The following is a 23,695-nucleotide window of genomic DNA, read 5'->3' as shown; positions in this document are numbered from 1 at the left end:
CGACGGCCGAGTACAGTTGCCCACAGTGGTGATGGCCGTGGCGGCAGCCTCGCCACGTGACCCGGACGGGCGGAAGCGGAAGTGCCGGCCCGGAGCCCGTGCTAGGCGGGTGTCCCCTCGGCGCTGCTCAGCCGCCGCCTGCACCAGCCATGGACTGCTACACGGCAAACTGGAACCCGCTCGGGGACTCTGCCTTTTACCGGTGAGCTTCCCCCGCCTCCCGCCCACGGCCCGTCTTACCTCGCTGGCCCACCGACTCGAGTCTCCGGGCGGAGCCGGCGGCGCGCGCCCCCGACACTGTGGGCGCTGGGGTCCGCCCCTCGCCGGCTCTTCCCCGGCGTCTACCACTTAACGTACAGCCGCCTAATGTCCAGGGGCCGGGCCTTCCCCGGCTCCAGAAAGGAAACTGAGGCAAGCACCGAGGTCACACGAGTAGGGGCAGAGCGCGAGACTGAAACCCAGATCTGTCAGCCTCCGAAAGGCTCAGATCACGTTGAGGGAGAAGGCCTGCGGGTGACAGCGAGTGTCCAGTCTTCTGTGGGGAAGTGCTGCCAAAGTTGGACTACAGGGGCGCTCCGCGGGGGGCGGGATCGCGCGGCGGGCGGGGTAACAGCAAACCAAGGCTGAGAGAAGGGGGGCGAATCCAGGGGCAGCGCAAGTGAGGACCCTCCGCCAGGGGTAGGCCTCTCACGGGAGTCGTAGGGTCCTAGCCTGTTGATCCGAAGTGTAAACCGATCACGTCATTAGCCTGATAAGGATTTTTCAGTGGCGTCGCTTCTTTGTAGGATAAAATACAAATTCCTTCTGTTGGAACACCTGAAAGTCAGCCTCTATTTGCACCTCCGTCTGCCCCCTCCTACCGAAGTTTTGTATTCCAGTTGCACAGAATTACAGGACCTCAATCAATACACCATGGTATTTCATGGCTCCTCGTGTTTGCAACCAGTCTTGCCCACTTTTTCTCACTGGGGAATTTTTTGTTCCTCTTTCAGGGCTTAGTTCAAGAGTTCTTTCTGAAACCTTCCCTGATTCAATCGCAGTAGAGTCGGCTGGCTTTGGGCCTCACATGGCCCAGTATTACCGTCTGTTATGAATGGCACAGTAGATCAGTATTTGCATAGGTTTCTTCTGCTAAACTAAGTTCCTCGAGGGCCAAGATTGTGTTTATCTCTCTATGTCCAATGCATCTTTAGAACAGTGCCTGTTCCATAGTAGTTGCCCAGTAAAGTTTGGACACACTAGGTACTTTAGGAACATCCCTTATAAAAAATAAAAAAGAAAAAAAGAAAAGAAACATCCCTTATAAGAGAAAGGAGACAAGATATATTATGTATTTCTTAAACTCTTCTTAGAAAAGAGATTGACTTTTTTTTTTTTTAAGATTTTTATTTATTCATGAGAGACACAGAGAGCGAGACAGAGACACAGGCAGAAGGAGAAGCAGGCCCCATGCAGGGAGCCCAATGTGGGACTCGATCCTGGGACCCTGGGATCATGCCCTGGGCTGAAGGCAGATGCTCAACTGCTGAGCTACCCAGGCATTCTGAGATTGACTATTTTAGTAGGGGTTGGGCCAGGTAACATATAAACACAAACATTTTTTTTAAGATTTATTTTTAAGTAATTTTTAAAAAAGATTTTATTTATTTATTCATGAGAAACATACAGAGAGAGAGAGAGAGAGAGGCAGAGACACAGGCAGAAGGAGAAGCAGGCCCCATGCAGGGAGGCCGACGTGGGACTCAATCCCGGGACTCCAGGATCATGCCCTGGGCCAAAGGCAGGCGCTCAACCACTCACTGAGCCATTCCTTTTTAAGTAGTTTCTGTACTCAATGTGGAGCTTGAACTTAACACCCCTGAAGGCAAGAGTTGCATGTTCTACCAACTGAGCCAGTCAGGTGTCCCTAAACATGAACATTTTATTATTATTATTATTATTATTATTATTATTACTATTTATTATTTATCGTGAACATTTTATTTTATTTTTTTATTTTTTAAAGGTTTATTTATTTGTTTATTTATTCAGAGAGAGCGAAAGAGAGGCAGAGACACAGGCAGAGAGAGAAGCAGGCTCCATGCAGGGAGCAGGTCGTGGGACTCCATCCCGGGTCTCCAGGATCACACCCCGGGCTGCAGGGGGCGCTAAACCGCTGCGCCACCGGGGCTGCCCTATCATGAACATTTTAAAATACTGTGATGAGAGGCGCCTGGATGGCTCAGTCCGTTGGGCATCTGACTTTTGGTTTCAGCTCAGGTCGTGATCTTAGGGTTGTGAGGCCAAGCCCTGAGTTGGGCTCCCCACTCAGTGGGACATCTGCCTGAGATTCTCTCCCTCTGCCCCTCTCCTAAAATAAAACTAAAATAAAAACTAAATAAAACTAAATACATCCTTAAAAAATTGTGGTTAAGAAAAATTGTGGTTAAATATATGTAACATAAAATTTACTACCTTAATCATTCTAACAGTTCAGTAGTGTTAAGTATATTCATGTTGTGCAATGAAATCTCCAGAATTTTTTCATCTCACAAAATTGAAACTCTATATCCATTAAATAATAGACTCCCCACTTTCCCCCCTCCTCTAGACCTGGTAGCTACCATCCTGTTTTCTGTTTCTATGAGTCTGACTACTATAGATAGCCCATGTAAGTGGAATCATTCAGTATTTGCCTTTTTGTGACTGGCTTATTTCACTTAGCATACTGTCCTCAAGGCTTGTCCATATTGTAGCCTGTGTCAAAATTTCATTCCTTCTTAAGGCTGAATAATATTTTATTGTATGTATATAACACTATTTATGCATTCATCTATCAGTGGATACTTGGGTTACTTTTATTTCATGACTGTTGTGAATAATGCTGCTCTGAACATGGGTGTACAAATGTCCCTTTGAGACTATTTTCAGTCCTTTTGGATATATACCCTGAATAGAATTGCTGGATCACATGTAATTCTGTGTTTATTTTTTTGAAGAACCATCAGGCTATTTTCCATGGCAGCTACACCATTCTACGTTTCTAGCAACAAGGTACAGAAGTTCGTCAGTAGTACTTATTTTTATTTTTTAAAGATTTTATTTTTAAGTAATGTCTACATCCAATGTGGGGCTCAAACTCACAACTCTGAGATCAAGAGTTGCATGTTTCGGGCAGCCCAGGTGGCTTGGCGGTTTAGCGCTGCCTTCAGCCCAGGGCCGGATCCTGGAGATTCGGGATCAAGTCCCACGTCGGGCTCCCTGCGTGGAGCCTGCTTCTCCCTCAGCCTGTGTCTCTGCCTCTCTCTCTCCCTCTTTGTGTATCTGTCATGAATAAATAAATAAAACCTTTAAAAAAAAAAAGAAGAGTTACATGTTTCACCAGCTGAGCCAGCAGGAGCCCCAGGAGTACTTATTTTTGAGGCAAATTGGGAGTCAGTTTCAGGGGTGAATTGATTTCAGGGGATTTCAGGGGTGACCATGGGCTTTCCTGGGCCTGAGGATATTGGAATAGATTATTTCCCAAGGCTAGATCTGATGTGCCTCTTCCTCCCCAGTGGTCCAGTAGTTCAGCCTGGACCATAGAGGCAAAGGCTGGAGATCATCAATTTTCACACAGGTGTTCTGACACTGTGGTGGGGCATACTGTTCCACAAGCTCAGCTGCATAGCCACAGGGATTTCTTTATTGTTTCCTGGAGGGGGCTGGAACTGAGGCTATGAGAGGTGCAAGGTTTAGTTGCAAGTGGTTTCCTGGTATTAGAATCCAGGGTTGTTTACTGCTGCTGAGATTTCCACTTCTCAGTCCTGGGTGTAGAGGAGAAAGGTGTAACTGGCCTTCTCATTGAAGGTATGACTGTCCTTACAAAAGTCCAGACCCCTAGGCTCTTCTGAGAAGCTTCCCTCCCTGCTGCCCTTCACTCTGCCTATCCGTATGCCACACCACCCTCTAGGCACAGCTTGAGTCCCCCAACTGTCCCTGAGACACTTTCTTTACTTCAAAGACCTTGGGAGGCAGTCTGTGCTTTGTTGCTCTTCACTCCCTGACCCTTACTCCTATCCCCCTTAGAGGGACTCTGCCTCCTTCCCAGCCAGGTCTGTGTTGCTGCCAACCTCCTCAACCACATCCCTCACTGGCTATTTGATTGGACAGCCTTCTGGGCATCCCAGCTCTTGCCGCTTTCCATACTGACTTAAGTGGCAACCTGGTTTCATGGTTCTATGAGCTCTCTTCAAGTGATTTTATCTACATCAGCCACCCTTCACTCTGCACTTGTGCTCTTTCAGAACTGCTTTGCCTCTGAAAAATTGAATTCAGGCAGCCCCCTATCTGACCATAAGCTACTGTCCTCACTGATACTCTGATACCTCTGGATATACCTGTCCTTCAACCTCGGTGGGATCCCCACCCCTGGAATGCTTTGTTCTCTCATATATGTGTGCAGAGTCCCCTTCTATTTTTTTTTTTTTTTTTTTTTTTAGAGTCCCCTTCTATAAATGTGTCCTTTCCTGTCCAGCTTGGAATACAGGCATAGTCCTTTCAGTTTTTTGCCTTTTCCCTGACAACCTTGTTCCTTTGTCTTTGGTTTCCCTGCCTGGCACAGAGCCACCTCCCAGTGTACCAACCACTCATCATCTCTACCTGTGCCTAGGCTACTGTTAAGTGCTGCCAGGCAGGTTGGGCCTGCAGCAAATCGATGCCCACCAGCCTCAACTGGGCCCTCCTAGTCCTCTTATGGCGGGGTCGGGGGGTCAGCCTACATGTATCACAAGGACTCTTCTTTTCCTTTTAAAAGATTACACAAAGAAACAATTAAAATAATCATAATCTCCTTGGCTCCTCCTCCTAACAGCTGACATCATCTTGTGCTCCTGCGAGAACTGGAAGTCTTTGAGGGCCTAGGCTCCCCCCTACCAAACCTGGCCTGATGAGAGATATCCCCCTGTTTCCCTGTCCTCCCAGAAGCTATATGCCACCCACCCATATCCTTCCTCAGCCACAGTGTTTCTCCAGCTGCTGTTCAGGACCCCTTGCATCAGGATCACCTGAGATGCTGGCTAAGTCATGGTCGTCCTGGTCTTAGCATCCTGCTGGAGCGTCCATGGTCAGACCTACTACTGCATTATCTCTGGGATGGGTCCTAGAAATTTGATCTGTATCTCCCCATCCTAACAAAAAAATAAACTTCCCCCATTCCACAGGTCCCTTCTTCTCACCATATCTTTCTCCTCTACGCTCTAGCCAAAGGTCCAAAGGCCACCATCTATATTTGCTTCTGTTTTCTCTCTTCCTGAAGACCATTTACTCTGGTCTGACAACCCTATTTTTCATGACAATCTGACACTTCAGTGGACAGATCTTAGGCCTCATCTGAGGCCTTCCTAGAACACTTGATAGAGATGAGTCCTCACTTCTTTCTTGGGAATTGAATTTAACCTTTTACCAGGAACATTTTCAGGTATACAACAAAGTAGAAGAGTAGAGTGAATACACAGCATCATCACTTGGGCTTAAAAATTGTTGTTATATTGGAATATTTGCTTCAACACTCTGGAAGTTAAAATATTTTATTAAGAAAAAGTTCAACTATACATAAGCAGTAAGAGCAATTTAATGGACACCCACGTACTCCTCACCTAGTTGCAATAAAGAGCAACACTAATTTTCTTTTCATCTTTCTCTTCCCTCTCTTATACACGCTTTTTTGGGACTATTTAAAAACCGACTCCGGACACATCTTTTTATTTATTTTTTTCGGACACATCTTTTGAATTAAATACTTTTTCTGTTGTATTTTGCTTTTTTAAAAGATTTTATTTATTTGAGAGAGAGCCAAGGGCGGGGGGAGGGGGGGCGCAGGCAAAAGAGGAAGGAGAGAGACAAGCAGACTCTGCATTGACTATGACACGGGGCTGATCCCAAGATTCTGAAATCATGACCTGAGCCAAAACCAAGAGTTGGACGCCCAAGAGAGCCACCCAGGGGTCCCTTTCTGTTGTATTTTAGAGTAAATTATAGGGGTGCCTGGCTGGTTCAGTCTATAGAGCATGCAGCTCTTGATCTCAGGGTCCTAAGTTCCAGCCCCATGTTGTGTGTGGAAATTACTTAAAAGAAAAAGGTATGTTACAGGTATAATGTCAATGTGTATCACTTTTAAAAAATGACATTTTTTCCTATAAAAAGGTAGTCTTGGGCAGCCCGGGTGACTCAATGGTTTAGCACCGTCTTTAGCCCAGGACATGATCCTGGAGACCCGGGATCAAGTCCCATGTCAGGCTCCCTACATGGAGCATGTTTCTCCCTCTGCCTGTGTCTCTGCCTCTCTCTCTCTCTCTCTCTGTCACTTATGAAGAAATAAAATCTTTTAAAAAATAAAATGAATAAAAAGGTAGTCTTTCCTATAAAACTACAATACTATTTCTTTCTTTCTTCCTTTCTTCCTTTCTTTCTTTCTTTTTTACAGTACTATTTCATACCTAATAAAATTAACATTTAAAATCGTCTAACAACCAGTCCTTATTCAGCCTTCTCCAGTTGTCTTCAAAGGGTCTTTTTATAACCAGTTTGTTCAAACCAAGACCCAAACTAGAATTACTCGTTTGCTTACCTCTCTTAATTCTTTTGTAAACTTTTTTTTTTTAAGATTTTTATTTATTTGTTCATGAGAGACAGAGAGAGATGCAGAGACATAGGCAGAGGGAGAAGCAGGTTTCCGCAGAGAGCCTGCCTGTGGGACTCAATCTCAGGATCCTGGGAACACAACCTGAGCCAAAGACAGATGGCCAATCACTGAGCCACCCAGGTGCCCTGAGTGTTTTGTAAATTTGAATGTTATTATCCCCACTCCCACCCTTATCTTTTATTTTCATGACATTGACTTGTGTGGTTTGTTGTGTTGTTTTTTGTTTTGTTTTCTGTTTTTTTTTTTAGATTTTATTTATTTATTCATGAGAGACACAGAGAGGCAGAGACGTAGGCAGAGGGATAGGCAGGCTTCATGCAGGGAGCCCGATACAGGACTTGATCCCGGGACCCCGGGATCATACCCTGAGCCAAAGGCATGCTCAACCGCTGAGCCACCCAGGCGTTCCAACATTGACTTGTTTAAGAGACCAAATCACTTTCTGGATTTGTCCCATTGTTTCCCTGTGGTGCCTTTGAACTTTATTCTCTGTCATATCCTGTATTTCCTGAAACTGTGTTTTAGATCTAGAGGCTTGAATAGATTCAGGGTTGAACTTTTTGGCAGAACCGTTTCATAGGTGATGCTGTGGTATTTATGCAGCATCATATCTTGAAGCATCTTTTTTTTTTTAAAAAAGATTTTATTTATGCATGAGACACACACACAGAGAGGCAGAGACACAGACAGAGGGAGAAGCAGGCTTCCTGTGGGAGTCCAATGTGGGACTCGATCCCAGGGCCCCAGAATCATGACCTGAGCCAAAGGCAAGACGCTCAACCACTGAGACACCCAGGTGCCCACATCATGAAGCATCTTATATCAGATTGTCCACTATGAGCAAAGTTGAGATTGACCAGTGGGTTTGAATGCTAATGGCCACATTCTTCCTTGTCAAGTTATATATAATCAGCTTGCAGGCTGGTACCCCCAGGAATGGTGCCATATTGGGACCAGATACTAGTCTTTACTGTTGCCAGATTAGCTATTCAGCAGTAGTGTTAGCCAGGCCAGCCTCCCCAGAAGGGAGGCTCCCAAGACATGAGATTATCACAGGGTTTTCAAGCAGTGGAAGGCTAGTTTCCGTGGACACAGCAAGGCAAGCTACTTCCACTGTTGCCAATTTTCAGGTTCCAATTCTTTTCCTGATCAATGCTGTTAACTTTTTTTTTTTTTTTTTTTTTTAATTTATTTATGATAGTCACAGAGAGAGAGAGAGAGGCAGAGACACAGGCAGAGGGAGAAGCAGGCTCCATGCACCGGGAGCCCGACGTGGGATTCGATCCCAGGTCTCTAGGATCGCGCCCTGGGCCAAAGGCAGGCGCCAAACCGCTGCGCCACCCAGGGATCCCTGCTGTTAACTTTCACATGAAAAATCGTGTGTTGGTGAATTCAACTATTATAATTTAACAACCCATGCAATTACATTTTGTGTTTGATTTTTAGCAGTAGCAGCTGTGTGGCTATAAGAACTAAGAGATTCTCTTAGGGCTGTTATGGAAGCTTTCTACTTCTCAGAGCCATGTCTTGAGCTGAAAGTTAATGGACCCAAGCTTGTCATTTTCTCTTTGTCCAAGTGCACTCACAATAACCAAGCCCATCCCCCAGCCCTTATAATCATCATTACTACCATATGGTCAGGCACAGAAGTCACTCCAAAGGTGCATGTTTGACTTGGCATTTCACCACAGTAAACTGCAGGCTTGATTAACTGTGATGCCATTGCATGCAGTAGGTGACTAGCATTTGTTTCCCATGACAGGAAGCTCAGTACTGCACTCAGGCCCAAACACACAATCAAACCAATCCCCAAATCACATCTTTAGGGGGCTGTCTTCTGGACCACTCCCTGCCCCCAATTTATATCAGTTTGGGTTCAGTCGGGAGACTTAACCTGAGAAAGTTTGGTAAATATAAAGAATTATTAAACTGTGATAAGAGAATAGCTAGGGATGCCTGGGTGGCTCAGTGGTTGAGTGTCTGCCTTTGGATCAGGTTGGGATCCTGGGATTGAGTCCCACATCAGGCTGCTCACAGGGAGCCTGCTACTCCCTTTGCCTATGTCTCTGCCCCTCTCTCTGTGTCTCTCATGAATAAATAAATAAATATTTTTAAAAGAGTAAGACATATGAAAATTTTGTATAATCACCTAGGGCTGAGGGAGTGTGCCCAAGGAATGACAAACTTGGAAGGGAAGCCCCCTCCCCACATTGGGGTTCAGATCTTGATGGAGAAAATAAAATTGTAGCTCACTAGAAAGCAAGTTTTGTGCCAGAGCTGTCCATAGTTGCTGGGCAAGCAAGAAGTAACTCTCTCGAGTTCAGAGGTAGGGGGACACAGGTGAGCTGCAGCTGGTAGCCAAGCATATGGGCAAAGGACAGAATGGGGCCGCTGGTGCAGACAGGTACCCTAGAGCATGTGGTGTCTGTAGCCTGAGTCCCACAGACAAAAACTGGATGCCCAAGTGTGCCAGGGGGGTCAGTGGAAATGCAAGGGCTCAGGCAGGGTGGCCAGCGGACAGGCATCTTGGCAGCCCAAGAAGTAGTGTGGGCAGGAGACTAGGAGTGTGGTGTCTGTCCAGGGAGCGGTGGGAAGGTGATCTCCATTCCGGGAGAACCTCTGAGGTTGCTGCTGCGTAACTGAGGCGGAGCACCATGAGATGTCCTCATACCCTGGCTACTGGCCAGCTCTGCCTGGACTGGAAGCAGTCAGAGAGCTCCTTCCTCAGGCAGGATTCCTCCAAGTGCCCTCTACTGAGGAAGATTAAGATCACACAGTGAAGGAGAAAGGCCTAAAGAAATGCTGTCTGCTATCACGGAAAGGTCAAAAACTACATATGTGTTATCAAAAATTCAAGTAATGCAAAAATCTGAAAATTGACAGTCTTCCAACATCCCTGCATTCACCACTTTCCCCACAGGTAACCACTGTCTCTGGCTCAGTGCAGCTTCCTGTCTCTCTTTTTCTATGTATGTACATACATACGTGTAGTTATATGTAAATATGCTGGTCAAAAATACGTGCTCGGTTTTTGTATAAAATAAATGCGTTCATATGGTTCCTATTGAGCTGCAGCTTACTTTTTTTTTTTTCTTACTTAACGGGACATCTAGAGATCATTTCATGTCAGTACACAGGCTCACCTTACTAGTGGCCACATAATATTCCCCCAGAACAGGCATCCCATAGTTTATTTAACCAGCCCCACTTTTTTTTTTTTAAGATTTTATTTATTTATTCATGAGAGACACAGAGAGGGAGAGGCAGAGACATACGCAGAGGGAGAAGCAGGCTCCATGCAGGGAGTCCAATGTGGGAATCAATCCCGGGCCTCCAGGGTCATGCCGTGAGTCACGGGCAGACACCAACCGCTGAGCCACCCAGGCATCCCTAACTAGCCCCATTTTGAGGAAGCCTTTCTATGATTTGGAGGAGAACTTCTTAAATTCTAAATAGTGCTGCAATCAATTCATATGTTTGTATGCTCGTGCAAGTACTTTTGTAAGTTAGAATCTTAGAAGGAAGTTGCTAAGTCAGAGGGTGTGCACATTTAAAATTTGGAGAGATAGCCCTTCATTTTTCTTCCATAAGGCCTGAACCAGTTTATATACCCACTTAATATGTGGGAAAATGTGCATTTTCCCACATCTTCAGCAATATTGGATGCTCCTATCCCCTTATTTTTTTTGGCATTCAGATGGCCAAACCATAAAAAATAATTTTTAAAAAGAGATATTTATTTATTTGAAAGAGAGAGTGAGCAAGAGAGAGAGAGGAGCAGGAGGCGAGGCAAAGGGAGAAGGAGAAGCAGGGCCCCGCTGAGCAGGGAACCTGATGCAGGGCTTAATCCCAGGACCTTGAGATCATGACCCAAGCCAAAGGTGACGCCTAACCAACTGAGCCACCCAGGCACCCCATAAAAAATAATCTTAAATTCATATTTACATACTCCGTAGATATGTCTTCATATTCTTTGACTACTTTTCCATTGTGTTGTTTCCATTGGTGTGTAAAGGAGCTCTTTACATGGTCTTCATATTAATCCTTTGTTAGAAGCATTATAAATATCTTCTCACATAGGTTGGTTGACTCTTGTGTATTCACTTTTTTTTTTTTTAAGATTTATTTATTTATTCATCATAGACAGAGAGAGAGAGAGAGGCAGAGACACAGGAGGAGGGAGAAGCAGGCTCCATGCCAGGAGCCTGATGTGGGACTCAATCCCGGGACTCCAGGATCGCGCCCTGGGCCAAAGGCAGGTGCTAAACCGCTAAGCCACCCAGGGATCCCTGTATTCACTTTTAATGTACAGAGTTTTAATTTTTTTTTAAAGATTTTTTATTTATTTATAGACACAGGCAGAGACATAGAGGGAGAAGCAAGCTCCATGCAGGAAGCCCGATGTGGGATTCAATCCCGGGTCTCCAGGATCACACCCCGGGCTGCAGGCGGCACCAAACCGTTGCACCACCGGGGCTGCCCCAGAGTTTTAATTTTTATGTAATAAAATCTATCATTTGATAATTTTGTGTCTTGCTCTGAAAGACTTTCCTAGTTTATATTATAAAAACATTAGCTTATATTTTCTCAAGGGCTTTCTGTTTTTTGTTTTTTAAAGATTTTATTTATTAATTTTTTTAAAAGATTTTATTTATTTATTCATAGAGACACAGAGAGAGAGAGAGAGGCAGAGATACAGACAGAGGGAGAAGCAGGCTCCACGCAGGGAACCCGACGCGGGACACGATCCCAGGTCTCCAGGATCACACCCCAGGCTGCAGGCAGCGCCAAACCGCTGTGCCACCAGGGCTGCCCTTATTTATTTATTCATGAGACACACACACACACACACACACACACACACACACACACACACAGAGGCAGAGACCTAGACAAAGAGAGAAGCAGGCTCCATGCAGGGAGCCTGATGCGGGACTCGATCCTGGGACTCCAGGATCACGCCCTGGGCGGAAGGCAGACGTTCAACTGCTGAGCCACCCAGAGATCCCTTGCTGTTGTTGTGGTTGTTGTGCCACCCAGGGATCCCTTGTTGTTTTTGTTGTTGTTTTAAAGACTTTATTTATTTGAGATCCAGTGAGCAAGAGAGAGAACATGAGCAGGGGCAGAGGGAGAGGGAGAGGCAGACTCCCTATCTAACAAGGGGCTTTGGGATCCCTGGGTGGCGCAGCGGTTTGGCGCCTGCCTTTGGCCCAGGGCGCGATCCTGGAGACCCGGGATCGGGTCCCACGTCGGGCTCCCGGTGCATGGAGCCTGCTTCTCCCTCTGCCTGTGTCTCTGCCTCTCTCGCTCTCTCTGTGTGACTATCATAAATTAAAAAAAAAAAAAAAAAAAAAATTTAATAAAAAAAAAACAAGGGGCTTTATCCCCGTACCCCAGGATCATGACCCCAACAGAAGGCAGACGCTTAACCAACTGAGCCACCCAGGTGCCCCTATTTAGTTCTTAAATATTTTAATGTAAAATAATATGATTATAGACTTTGACCATTTTTCTTTTGGTTTTATATTTATTTTATTTTATTTTTTTTAATTTTTTTAAAATTTATTTATGATAGTCACACACAGAGAGAGAGAGAGAGAGAGAGAGAGAGGCAGAGACACAGGCAGAGGGAGAAGCAGGCTCCATGCACGGGGAGCCCGACGTGGGATTTGATCCCGGGTCTCCAGGATCGCGCCCTGGGCCAAAGGCAGGCGCCAAACCGCTGCGCCACCCAGGGATCCCTGGTTTTATATTTATTTTCAAAAATTAATTAGAGTTGGGGCACCTGGTGGCTCAGTTGGTTAAACGTCTACCTTCAGCTCAGGTTATGGTTTCAGGGTCCTGGGATCGAGCCCTGAGTCTGGCTCCCTGTTCAGTGGGGAGTCTGCTTCTCCCTCTGCTTCTCCTCCCTGCTCTTGCTCTCTCTCAAATGAATAAATAAAATCTTAAAAAAAAAAAAAATTAGAGCCTTTTGTGTTTTTAAGAAAAGTACCTTTTCTCCATATATATCACAAACATTTTTTCCCTTTTCATTTGTCTTCCTAGTTTGTTTTCCATGAATTTTTTTAGTGTATAACAGTTTTTTAACATTACTCATTCTAATAATCATTAATATGATTTAAAAACTCAAAGTCTTATTCCTATCCGTCCCTGTCTTTATTCAGCTGATTCCACCCCTCACCTACCAATAACCAGTTACTAGATTCTTAGAAATCTTTTCAGAACTTCTTGTTTTTCAAATAGAGGCAAATATAAAACATGTATTGTTTTTGCCCTTTTATATAGAGAAGTATACAGAAGTTCTTTTTATTTAGACTTGTTCTTTTTCTGTGACTTCTGGGTTATATAGTGTGCTTACAAATTGTTTCTATTTTGAGAGTGTAAAAATAGCCAAGATTTCTTCTGAGATGGCTTTATATATTTCTTTAACACTTAAATCTTAAATTCTATCTGGAAAATATTTTATTGTAGAGATTAAGTAATGAAATAGTGTTTATTGCAATTCTTCCCATATGGCCCATTGTCTCATTTCAAGGATCAATTTGCAACAATTTGAAATGCCATCTTTATTACATGCTCAGTTCCCAGTTCTTTTTCTGGACTCTTTTTCTCTTCCATCAATCTATTTGCTTCTTCCTGTGCCAAGACAACAGTTTTAAATGACTTTATTTTTACATAGTGTATTTGATATCTGATATAGATCTGTTCACTTATTTTCAAAATATTTAAAAATATTTTCCAGCATTTTATGTTTAAGATGATACTTGTTTTTTCTGTGAGTTTATTTATTTATTTATTTATTTATTTATTTATTTAAAGATTATTTATTTATTTATTCATGAGAGACACAGAGAGAGAGAGAGGCAGAGACACAGATAGAGGGAGAAGCAAGCTCCATGCAGGAAGCCTGATGTGGGACTCGATCCCGATCCCAGGTCTCCAGGATCACACCCTGGGCTGAAGGCGGCGCTGAACCACTGAACCACCTAGGCTGCCCTGCAAGTGAGTTTTAGAATCAGTCTGTGCTGGGGCGCCTGGGTGGTTCAGTCAGTTAAGCCTCTGACTCTTGATCTCAGCCCAGGTCTCTCTCGATCTCAGGGTCATGACTTCAAGCCCTTCCTTGGCCCCATGCTGGGTATGGAGCCTACATAAAAAGAAAAGAATCAATTTGTGCTTCCACCTCCCTAAAAAATGTTATTGGAATTCTTATGCATTCATAGATCATTTTGGGATGTTTCTCCATGTCTTCCATATCCTTGAGTAAACTTTGATTTGATTTGATTTTTTAAATTTTTTTTAACTATATTTTTCTTTCACTTTTTTTTAAAGAGTTTATTCATTTGAAAGAGAGAGAGGGATGCCTCGGTGACTCAGTGGTTGAGCATTGTCTGCCTTTGGCTCAGAGCGTGATCCCGGGATTCAGGATCGAGTCCCGCATCAGGCTCCCTGCAAGGAGCCTGCTTCTCCCTCTGGCTTTGTCTCTGCCTCTCTCTCTGTGTATCTCTCATGAATAAATAAATAAAATGTTTTTTTAAAAAAAGAGAGAGCAGGGGGGAAGGGCAGAAGCAGAGGGAAAAGCAGACTTCCCGCTGAGCCGGGAGCCCGACACAGGGCTTGATTCCAGAACCCTGGGATGAGGATCTGAGCCAAAGGCAGACACCCAACTGATTGAGCCACTCAGGCGCCCCTTCTTTTAAGTTTTTTTTTTTTAAACATTTTTATTTATTTATGATAGTCACAGAGAGAGAGAGAGGCAGAGACATAGGCAGATGGAGAAGCAGGCTCCATGCACCGAGAGCCCGACGTGGAATTCGATCCCGGGTCTCCAGGATCGTGCCCTGGGCCAAAGGCAGGTGCCAAACTGCTGCGCCACCCAGGGATCCCGTTTTTTTTTTTTTTAATTTTATTTATTTATTCATGAGAGACACAGTGAGAGAGAGAGAGACAGAGACACAGGCAGACAGAAGGTGAAGCAGGCTCCTTGCAGGGAGCCCAGTGTGGGACTAGATCCTGGGACTCTGGAGTCATGCCCTGAGCCAAAGGCAGATAGATGCTCAACTGCTGAGCCACCCAGGCATCCCTCAAGTTTTTATTTAAATTCCAGTTCATTGACATAGAGTGTAATGTTAGTTTCAAGTGTAGAGTTTACACCTGGTACCCATCACAGCAGTGTACTCCTTAATCCCCATCACCTATTTAACCCTTTCTCCTCACCTGCTCCCCTCTAGTCACCCTTAGTTTATTCTCTATAGTTAAGTTTCCTGGTTCACCTCTCTTTTCTCCCCCCCATGAATTTATTTTTTAAAAAGATTTTATTTATTTATTCATAGAGACACAGAGAGAGAAGCAGAGACACAGGCACAGGGAGAAGCAGGCTCCTTGAGGGGAGCCCGATGTGGGATTTGATCCTGGAACCTTGGGATCATGACCTGAACTGAAGGCAGACGCTCAACCCCTGAGCCACCCAGGCATCCCTCACCCATGATTTTGTTTTGTAAAAAATTTTTTTAGGTTTGTTCTTACATATCATAATTTTGTTGCTATCATGATTTTAGGATCTTTTAAAGTTATATTCTAATTGATTTTTGTTATGATATAGAAAATTTATCATTATAGAAAATATGTAGGTTTTTGTTGACTACCCTCCTGAGCTCTCTTGTTCATTACTCATCCCCTGCTTTGGATTTTCTAAGTAGACAATCACGTTATTTGTGAATAGCAGCAAACTCCAAAATATAAACCTCTATTTTTTTTTCTTAAATTATTTTGCTAGAACCCTAAGAAGAATGTCAATAGAAGATAATGGTAGGCATCTGTCTGACTTTTTTTTTTTTTATCAGGAAGGCTTCCGAAATGATACTAGAGGAAACACTCCCCTTCCCCTTAAATACTGGTTTCTCTTGGCTTCCTGGGATAATGCCCACTCCTTTTCCATCCCCTTTTCCCTACCTCCAGCCATCCAATGATGGCATGCCTCAGGCCTCCTACTTCATCTTCATGATGCACACACTCTTGGTGAGCCAAGGCCATCTCAGATTGCAGTCATCTCATGCCAGCTTGTGATTTCTGTTACTTCACATAAGCTGAACATTCAGATATTGACATTCCAGCCCAGGACTCTGTCCCCGCAGCTCTGGACTCACTGATGAGCTCCTCTGGGATTTCTTTCAAGCACTGCTAACTCAGTACCTCTAAAACTGAGTTCAGGGGATCCCTGGGTGGCTCAGCGGTTTGGCGCCTGCCTTTGGCCAAGGGTGTGATCCTGGAGTCCCAGAATCGAGTCCCACGTCAGGCTCCTGGCATGGAGCCTGCTTCTCCCTCTGCCTGTGTCTCTGGCTCTCTCTCTCTCTACGTCTATCGTGAACAAATAAATAAAATTTAAGAAAATAAATAAATAAATAAATAAAACTGAGTTCATGATCAGCAAGTGTTGAGGTCTATAAAGCCTACGACCCGCTTTGGTGTTAAGAACCAGAAATAGAAGAAAAGCTGACTGCCCTGAGAGACCCTGAATGCAGGCCCAAGCCAACCACCCAACCCTAGTCCTACCTTAGTTTGTGCCCTGGATATTGGCCCCACAGCCTATCTTTTGTGCCAGAAGCTCCTGCCATCCATGGACCCTTGCCCTAAGAACCACAGCCTGGCCTGCTAACACCCTCTGCTCTGTCGTCTGCCATTCCTAAGCATGCATGTGGTCCGTTGCCCGAGCTGTTTCCAATCATCACCCTCTCCCACCTGTGGGAGGCCTGTTTCACAGACTGTTCTGTGAAGGACAAATAGAGGCTGTAGGGGTTCCTCTGGGCTCACTCCCATGTGGATGCAGGGTCATTTGAAGGCTAATTTCTGCTTGCCTCTATATGGGCAGGAAATATGAGTTGTACAGCATGGACTGGGACCTGAAGGAGGAACTCAGGGACTGCTTGGTAGCTGCTGCGCCCTATGGAGGCCCTATTGGTATGTCACGCCTCTACCACTGTGTGTTCTGGGACAATGGGGTGAACTCAATGTCCGTGATTCCTGGGGGCCTTGCTATTGGGTTGTTCTTGCTAATGTGTGCCAGCCCTCTTTCCTTCCCACCTCTCACCCCCTGCCAAGATGATTTAAATTTTGGTTCTCATGAAGCTTGCTTCCTTTGGGGTGGACCTGGGGAGCTAGACAGAAAATCTCTGCTTAAATTACAGCTCTATTGAGGAACCCATGGCGGAAGGAGAAGGCTACAAGCATACGGCCAGTGCTTGAGATCTACTCTGCTTCTGGCCTGCCTCTGGCCAGTCTGCTGGTGAGCACTCCTGACCCATCTTGGGGCTGGGCTGCATCTATGTCCTAAGGGACAGCCTCAGGAACCTCCCTCTCCTCTACAGTGGAAGAGTGGGCCCGTGGTGTCCCTCGGCTGGTCAGCTGAGGAGGAGCTGCTCTGCGTGCAGGAAGATGGTGTAGTACTGGTTTACGGACTTCATGGTGACTTCCGGAGACACTTCAGCATGGGCAATGTAGGGGCCTCAGGGGGCTGGGGAAAGGGGTGGAATTTGTGACTCTGGCTCCCTCAACCCACAGCCCCTCTTCCCAGGAGGTGCTCCAGAACCGAGTTCTAGATGCCCGGATCTTCCATACTGAGTTTGGTTCAGGGTTGGCCATCCTCACCGGGGCCCACCGCTTCACCCTCAGTGCCAACGTGGGAGATCTTAAGCTTCGCCGGATGCCAGAGGTGCCAGGTAAGCCCTGACATCCCTAAGATAGCCTTTCAGTGCCCACAGAAGGGCATCCAGTCTGTGGGGCCAACAGAGGCAGAAGCTGTGGGCTTTGGTCATTTGGAAGTTGTCCGCCTCCCTGGCCACAGGTCTGCAGAGTGCACCCTCATGCTGGACCACACTGTGCCAGGACCGAGTTGCACACATTCTTCTGGCTGTGGGGCCTGATCTTTACCTCCTCGACCACGCAGCCTGCTCCGCAGTGGTGAGGGCCCTGAGTGGGAGTGAAATGGAAGGGTTGGGGGAGGCGATGGGGGAAGCTCTGAAAAAAGATCTTGTGTTCTCCCTGGCCTGTCTCAGACGCTCCCTGGCCTGGCCCCAGGAGTGAGCAGCTTCCTGCAGATGGCTGTCTCCTTCACCTACCGACATCTGGCACTCTTCACAGACACAGGCTACATCTGGATGGGGACATCATCACTCAAGGTGTGATCCTTGGACAACATGGGGCACCCTGCCTTATCCAGGAAAGATCTGTTAGTGGTGGGGGAAGAGCTTTTTAACTAGATTGGTGACTCCTGGGACAGGGCCGTGATATTCCCTGCACCTTTTCAGGAGAAGCTGTGTGAGTTCAACTGCAACATCCGGGCCCCCCCGAAGCAGATGGTCTGGTGAGCATGGGGGTCATGCTGGGAGTGGGTGCAGCCTTGTTTCCTAAAACACTTTGATTCATCCTGTCTACTGGTCAAGCCAGGTGGAGCTTGCATCTTATCATCTCTGCCAGGGCTTACTTGAGGGAAACCCTGGCCCCTCTGTGGGCCCCAGATGCCCCTGGGAGCTGACAGCACAGGGGGAGAAGGAAGCCAATGTCAGAGGAACGGGTTAGGGAGCAGCATGCATGTGCAGGGCTATCTCAAGGTAAAGCAACATAAGCAGTGAAAGGGGACAGCAGGAGACGTGGCCATGGGCCCAATATCCTGTGTGTGTCATAGATGTGTGTGTGATGCTGTCCACAGGTGCAGCCGTCCTCGCAGCAAAGAGAGGGCTGTCGTGGTGGCATGGGAGAGGCGTCTAATGGTGGTGGGTGATGCACCCGAGAGCATCCAGTATCCTTGGAGGGCTTCTGTGGGGGTGGGAGGGAAAAGGAGAGGAAGGGTCACCTGCCCTGCCCCGTTTCTGCGTGCTCTTGGGAACCTTGACCAAGCTCAGATTTGTGCTGGATGAAGACTCCTACCTGGTGCCTGAGCTGGATGGGGTCCGCATCTTCTCTCGTAGCACCCACGAGTTCCTGCATGAGGTTCCAGGTGAGGCCCTCCCAGAACACAGTGTGACTTGGGGCGGGATCAGGGCCTTGAGGCAGTGCTGAGGTTTCCCTGCCCTCCCGACACTCACCAACTTCCTCCCCTAGTGGCCAGCGAGGAGATCTTCAAAATTGCCTCAATGGCCCCCGGGGCACTGTTGTTGGAGGCCCAGAAAGAGTATGAGGTAAAGCCCTGGTCTTCTTCCTTGGCCCCAGGATGTTCTCCTTTCCCTTCCTAATTGGCTCGCCCCGTGCCTCTGCCTGGGCATGGTAGACTCAGCCAGGAGCTGCTTGTCAAAAGAGGACTCCAGGCAGGACATTGGGCTGGGGAAAGCCAGCTCAGGTAGACAGGAGTGATATGATGTCCTCCATGTGGTAATGGGGACGTGCAGGGAACCCCTGCTATCCCCAACCCAGGCACCATTCAGGGCTCCTGTCAAGGTCCCTTCCTGCAATTGTGGGCTGATATGGGTTGGGAGTATATGGGTACCTCGGGTGGACTGTGGGCTGAGGGGGTTTGAGCTTTGGCCTCTGCAGTCCCTCCATACCAGCCCATTTGAACCACAGTCAAGGATGGGGGAACCAAACATGGGGGTTGTTCTCTATCATGGCACCCCATCCCTGGCACACTTTCTCTGTCCCCCAGAAAGAGAGCCAAAAGGCAGATGAGTACCTACGGGAGATCCAGGAGCTGGGCCAGCTGACCCAGGCCGTGCAGCAGTGCATTGAGGCTGCGGGACATGAGCACCGGCCAGACATGCAGAAGAGTCTGCTCAGGGTTGGCCTGGACAGCAGGGCTGGGGGGAGGGGCTGCTGGGCAGGGAGTGTGCTGGTAGGAGGGATGGGGAGGTGGGGGGTGGTGGTAAAGATCTCCTCTGTCATCCTCTGACTCTTCTTAGGCGGCCTCCTTTGGAAAGTGTTTCCTCGACAAATTTCCACCTGACAGCTTCGTGCGCATGTGTCAGGACCTGCGTGTGCTAAATGCCATTCGGGACTATCACATCGGAATCCCCCTCACTTATAGCCAGTATCCTCAAGCAAGCTTCAAGGATGTTTATAGCCAGTGGTGGCTGGGGAAGAGGCAGGGATGGGGGCTGAAAATGCTGCCTGAAAGTCCTGGGCAAATAGGGCTCACCCCTCAGCTGGATCCTTAACCAAGTAAAATGCAGATATAAGCAGCTCACCATCCAGGTGCTGCTGGACAGGTACAGCAAGCCCCAGGGTTCTGGGAGGAGGGCTATGTGTGGGTAGGCATTACAGCCTCTGGTGGTTTCTTGTGGTCACGGCTCCTCATCCATTTCTTTGGGGGCTGGGAGGCCTGAGGGCAGGCTGGGGCCGCTCTGCCCTCTCCTATCCCACCTCATCCCTGTACCCTTCATCCCCTTGCCTACCAGGCTTGTGTTGCGGAGGCTTTACCCCCTGGCGATTCAGATTTGCGAGTACCTGCGCCTTCCTGAAGTGCAGGGTGTCAGCAGGATCCTGGCCCACTGGGCCTGCTATAAGGTGAGGATGTGGGTTCAAGGCATTTAGAGGATTCCAGGCCCTGATGAGATGTAGGAAACACGAAGTGCAGAGCTGAAGGGGGAGGGTGAAAGGTGAGATCCAGGTGTGTGTGACAATCCCCCTCCATCTGCAGGTGCAACAGAAAGACGTGTCTGACGAGGATGTTGCTCGGGCCATTAACCAGAAACTGGGGGACACACCAGGCGTCTCTTACTCTGACATTGCTGCACGGGCCTATGGATGTGGCCGCACAGAGCTGGCCATCAAGGTGTGGGCGCCCAGTCCTCCCCAGATGCCCTGACATTGGTATGAGGCCCCCCGGGCCAGCTCCTTCTCTCTGTGCCTTTCTCCCTGCCCACAGCTGCTGGAGTATGAGCCACGCTCTGGGGAGCAGGTACCCCTTCTCCTAAAGATGAAGAGGAGCAAACTGGCACTGAGCAAGGCTATCGAGAGTGGGGACACTGATCTGGGTGAGCAGGGTTTGGGGGAAACCAAGGCTGAGGCCTCTGAACTAACCAAGGGACCAGGCTGGAGTCTCCACACCGTCTTATCGTTCCTTAGTGTTCACGGTATTGCTGCACCTGAAGAATGAGCTCAACCGAGGAGATTTTTTCATGACTCTTCGGAACCAGCCCATGGCCCTGAGTTTGTACCGACAAGTATGTGCCCTGGGTAGGGGTGGGGATGGAGCCTCACGAGCCCCTAAATTGGCCTTGCTGACTGACTGCCTGTCCATGGCCCCAGTTCTGCAAACATCAGGAGCTAGAGACACTGAAGGACCTTTACAATCAGGATGACAACCACCAGGAGCTGGGCAGCTTCCACATCCGAGCCAGCTATGCTGCAGAGGAGGTCTGAGGTCCACAGAGTGGGTGGGGCCTGTGGGCTGAGCTTCGGGTTGGGCTCCTGATCTGGGCCTCCTATTTGGTACACACCCCTATCTGGTCCTCACTGTTGTGGAAGAGTCTAAGAAGATATGTGACCAGGATGGTGGTTGGTCCCAGAGGAGCTAGCCTCCCCACTAGGGGCACTGCAGTGGTACACCCAGTGGGGAAGGCTGGCCCTGGTTGCCCGGGGACTGGGGAGAGCAGTGTAGCCTGAACAGGAAAGGCTAATATCTTTGGTGCCATGAGCTCAGGCTTCCCTTCTTGCCCCTGTAGCGTATTGAGGGGCGAGTCGCAGCTCTGCAGACAGCAGCCGATGCCTTCTACAAGGCCAAGAATGAGTTTGCAGCCAAGGTTTGCCTCATTCTTTTCTGAGAACCTCCTCTGCGCCTCGTCTTGCTTCCTTGTCCCTGTTGGCCCCATCCAGCCCCATCTGGCCTCATCTCTGCTCCATCTCCGCCCCAGGCCACGGAGGATCAAATGCGGCTCCTGCGGCTGCAGCGGCGCCTGGAAGATGAGCTGGGGGGCCACTTCGTGGACTTGTCTCTGCACGACACAGTCACCACCCTCATCCTGGGCGGCCACAGCAAGCGTGCAGAGCAGCTGGCACGTGACTTCCGCATTCCGGACAAGAGGTAGATGAGGGCTGGGCCCAGAAGGTTTAATCCTGGGACCACCTGCCTGTCCCACAATACTTGCAAACCCAGCTTCTTTGCAGGCTCTGGTGGCTGAAGCTGACCGCCCTGGCAGATCTGGAAGATTGGGAGGAGCTAGAAAAATTTTCTAAGAGCAAGAAATCGCCCATTGGCTACCTGGTGAGGCAGGGGCCCTGCATCCAGCCCACCTCCAGAGAGAGTAGTCCTGGGGAGGGGACCAGGCTCTGGGATAGGCAGATGTCCCATTCCTTCATCTATTCAGCTGTCCCACATAGTTAGCAGGTATTTCCCATGTCCACATATTTATGGGCCAGGTCTGTGGGCAAGTGGGCCCGAGTTAGCCTGTAGATGTTGGCCGGAGAGGGAATGAGCTGCTTTCTCCAAGGAGGCCCATAGCAGGCACTATGTGCCTAAGGGAAAGTCTTGTGTGAGTGGTGGGTGGAGGAGCACTGGGAGGGCATGTCCAGGAGGCAGTGGAGACCGAAGGGGTTTGTTTTCTGTGGCAGGTGATTCAGTGGTATGGCAGGTGGGTGGGGTAAGGACAGCTGTGGGAGAAAACACAGGCCCTGAGAAGGCAAGAGACTCCTATTGCGAGAGGATAGCAGTGTATCATGGAGTGGCCACATGGACATAAACTGGTCTCAAGGCTCTAACAAACCTGTGGTGTAGGTGGTTCCTGCCCTGAGACTGTTGAGATCACAACTATCCTACGTGTGTCAGGGCAGGGCTGGAATAGGATTACGGAGGAGTATATGAAATACACAGAGACCATGCATCCATTGGGCTTTTGTTCATAAGAGAGGACAGGAAGGCTCTGCCTTATCTTCTTCTCCCCACCTTCTCCTAAGCCCTTTGTCGAGATCTGCATGAAGCAGCACAACAAGTATGAGGCCAAGAAGTATGCCTCCCGAGTGGGTCCCGAGCAGAAGGTCAAGGCCTTGCTTCTCGTTGGGTACGTCAGCTGAGAACCCTGTGGGTGCTGGGTGGTCAAGCCAGTGGGCTGATGAGGAGCACAGTTTGTGCCCTCGGGCAGCCTGACACCCTCTCCCCTCCTGCTCAAACCACAGGGATGTGGCTCAGGCTGCAGATGTGGCCATTGAGCACCGGAACGAAGCAGAGCTGAGCCTCGTATTGTCCCACTGCACTGGAGCCACAGATGGGGCTACAGCCGACAAAATTCAGCGGGCTAGGGCACAAGCCCAGAAGAAGTGAGGGACTCCCCCAGCACATCTCCTTGAGCCCTAGGCTTGGCAGAAGCATCACTGCTCATCCAGCTTCTTCAGAGCCGAGCTGAGCTGAGAAGTTGGGGTGGGGTGGGAGCCAAGGGTCTGGTTGTAAATAAAGTTGGGACATTTTAGAGTGCTTATCTCATGCAGTCCGGCCTAAGCAAAAGTATGCCAGAGGCAGAACCAATCAGATACCTCAGCAGAACTCTGTGTGTTTGATTGCGTTGGGGCTAGAGGGGGAGTTCCTCAGCAATATTTACAGGAGACCTGCCCCTCTCCACAGTTACCAAAGAAAGCCGCATCAGACTCACAGCCCCTGGGAAGATTACGGGGGAGGTATGCAAAACTCAAGCAGCAGCTCATCAAGAGTCAGTCTGAAAAGCATTACACACGTACACATAAGAACCACGCTAAATGCCTCACCATTGCAATGTCATTTATCCCACAAGACAGCCCTGTGAGATAGGTTACATCACCTCATTTTACAGTAGAGGAGATTGAAGATAGAGGAGATTTAGTAACAGTATATGGCAGAACTGAGATTTGAAACCTGATTGCACTTTTGGGGGTCTTAGAGCTTCTCCTCAGTTGCTGTGGTGACAAAAGAGGGATGACTGAACTCAGGCCCTCTGAGCAGGGGAGCCTGAGTCAAGGCCCTTGTTCACACTACAGTAAGTAATGATTGGAGGAGCGATGTGTACATGGCCAGCATGTTGGAGGGTTAGAGGAGAAGCCTTCACAAACCATGACCACCTAACCATGGTGAGCAACTCCCATGTG

General features: G+C 48.1%; 1 protein-coding gene across 2 annotated transcripts; it reads left to right on the top strand.

The window, feature by feature from the left end:
* Window positions 1-47: 47 nt before the first annotated feature.
* Window positions 48-23,055, top strand: VPS16 (VPS16 core subunit of CORVET and HOPS complexes). 2 transcript variants are annotated; one of them, XM_038571774.1, is made up of 24 exons: window positions 48-202; window positions 16,527-16,615; window positions 16,843-16,940; window positions 17,023-17,151; window positions 17,229-17,373; window positions 17,499-17,614; window positions 17,710-17,832; window positions 17,962-18,017; window positions 18,363-18,452; window positions 18,556-18,650; window positions 18,755-18,831; window positions 19,293-19,424; window positions 19,546-19,673; window positions 19,816-19,851; window positions 20,041-20,149; window positions 20,283-20,417; window positions 20,511-20,619; window positions 20,711-20,808; window positions 20,894-21,001; window positions 21,310-21,387; window positions 21,499-21,668; window positions 21,752-21,848; window positions 22,538-22,641; window positions 22,757-23,055. In XM_038571774.1, the coding sequence occupies exons 1-24, from the start codon at window positions 150-152 to the stop codon at window positions 22,899-22,901; spliced, it is 2,520 nt and encodes an 839-aa protein (XP_038427702.1). In that variant the 5' UTR covers window positions 48-149; the 3' UTR covers window positions 22,902-23,055. The 2 variants fall into 2 exon arrangements, with proteins under 2 accessions (XP_038427702.1, XP_038427703.1); XM_038571775.1 differs by lacking the exons at window positions 48-202; window positions 16,527-16,615 and having other exon boundaries at window positions 16,878-16,940; window positions 17,023-17,119; window positions 17,216-17,373.
* Window positions 23,056-23,695: the final 640 nt, after the last annotated feature.

The sequence above is a fragment of the Canis lupus genome, chromosome 24 (genome assembly GCF_011100685.1).
Source record: "Canis lupus familiaris isolate Mischka breed German Shepherd chromosome 24, alternate assembly UU_Cfam_GSD_1.0, whole genome shotgun sequence".
Classification (NCBI taxonomy): Eukaryota; Metazoa; Chordata; class Mammalia; order Carnivora; family Canidae; genus Canis; species Canis lupus.
The sequence above is the reverse complement of the archived record's forward strand: the minus strand, read 5'-3'. Positions and strand labels throughout refer to the sequence as shown.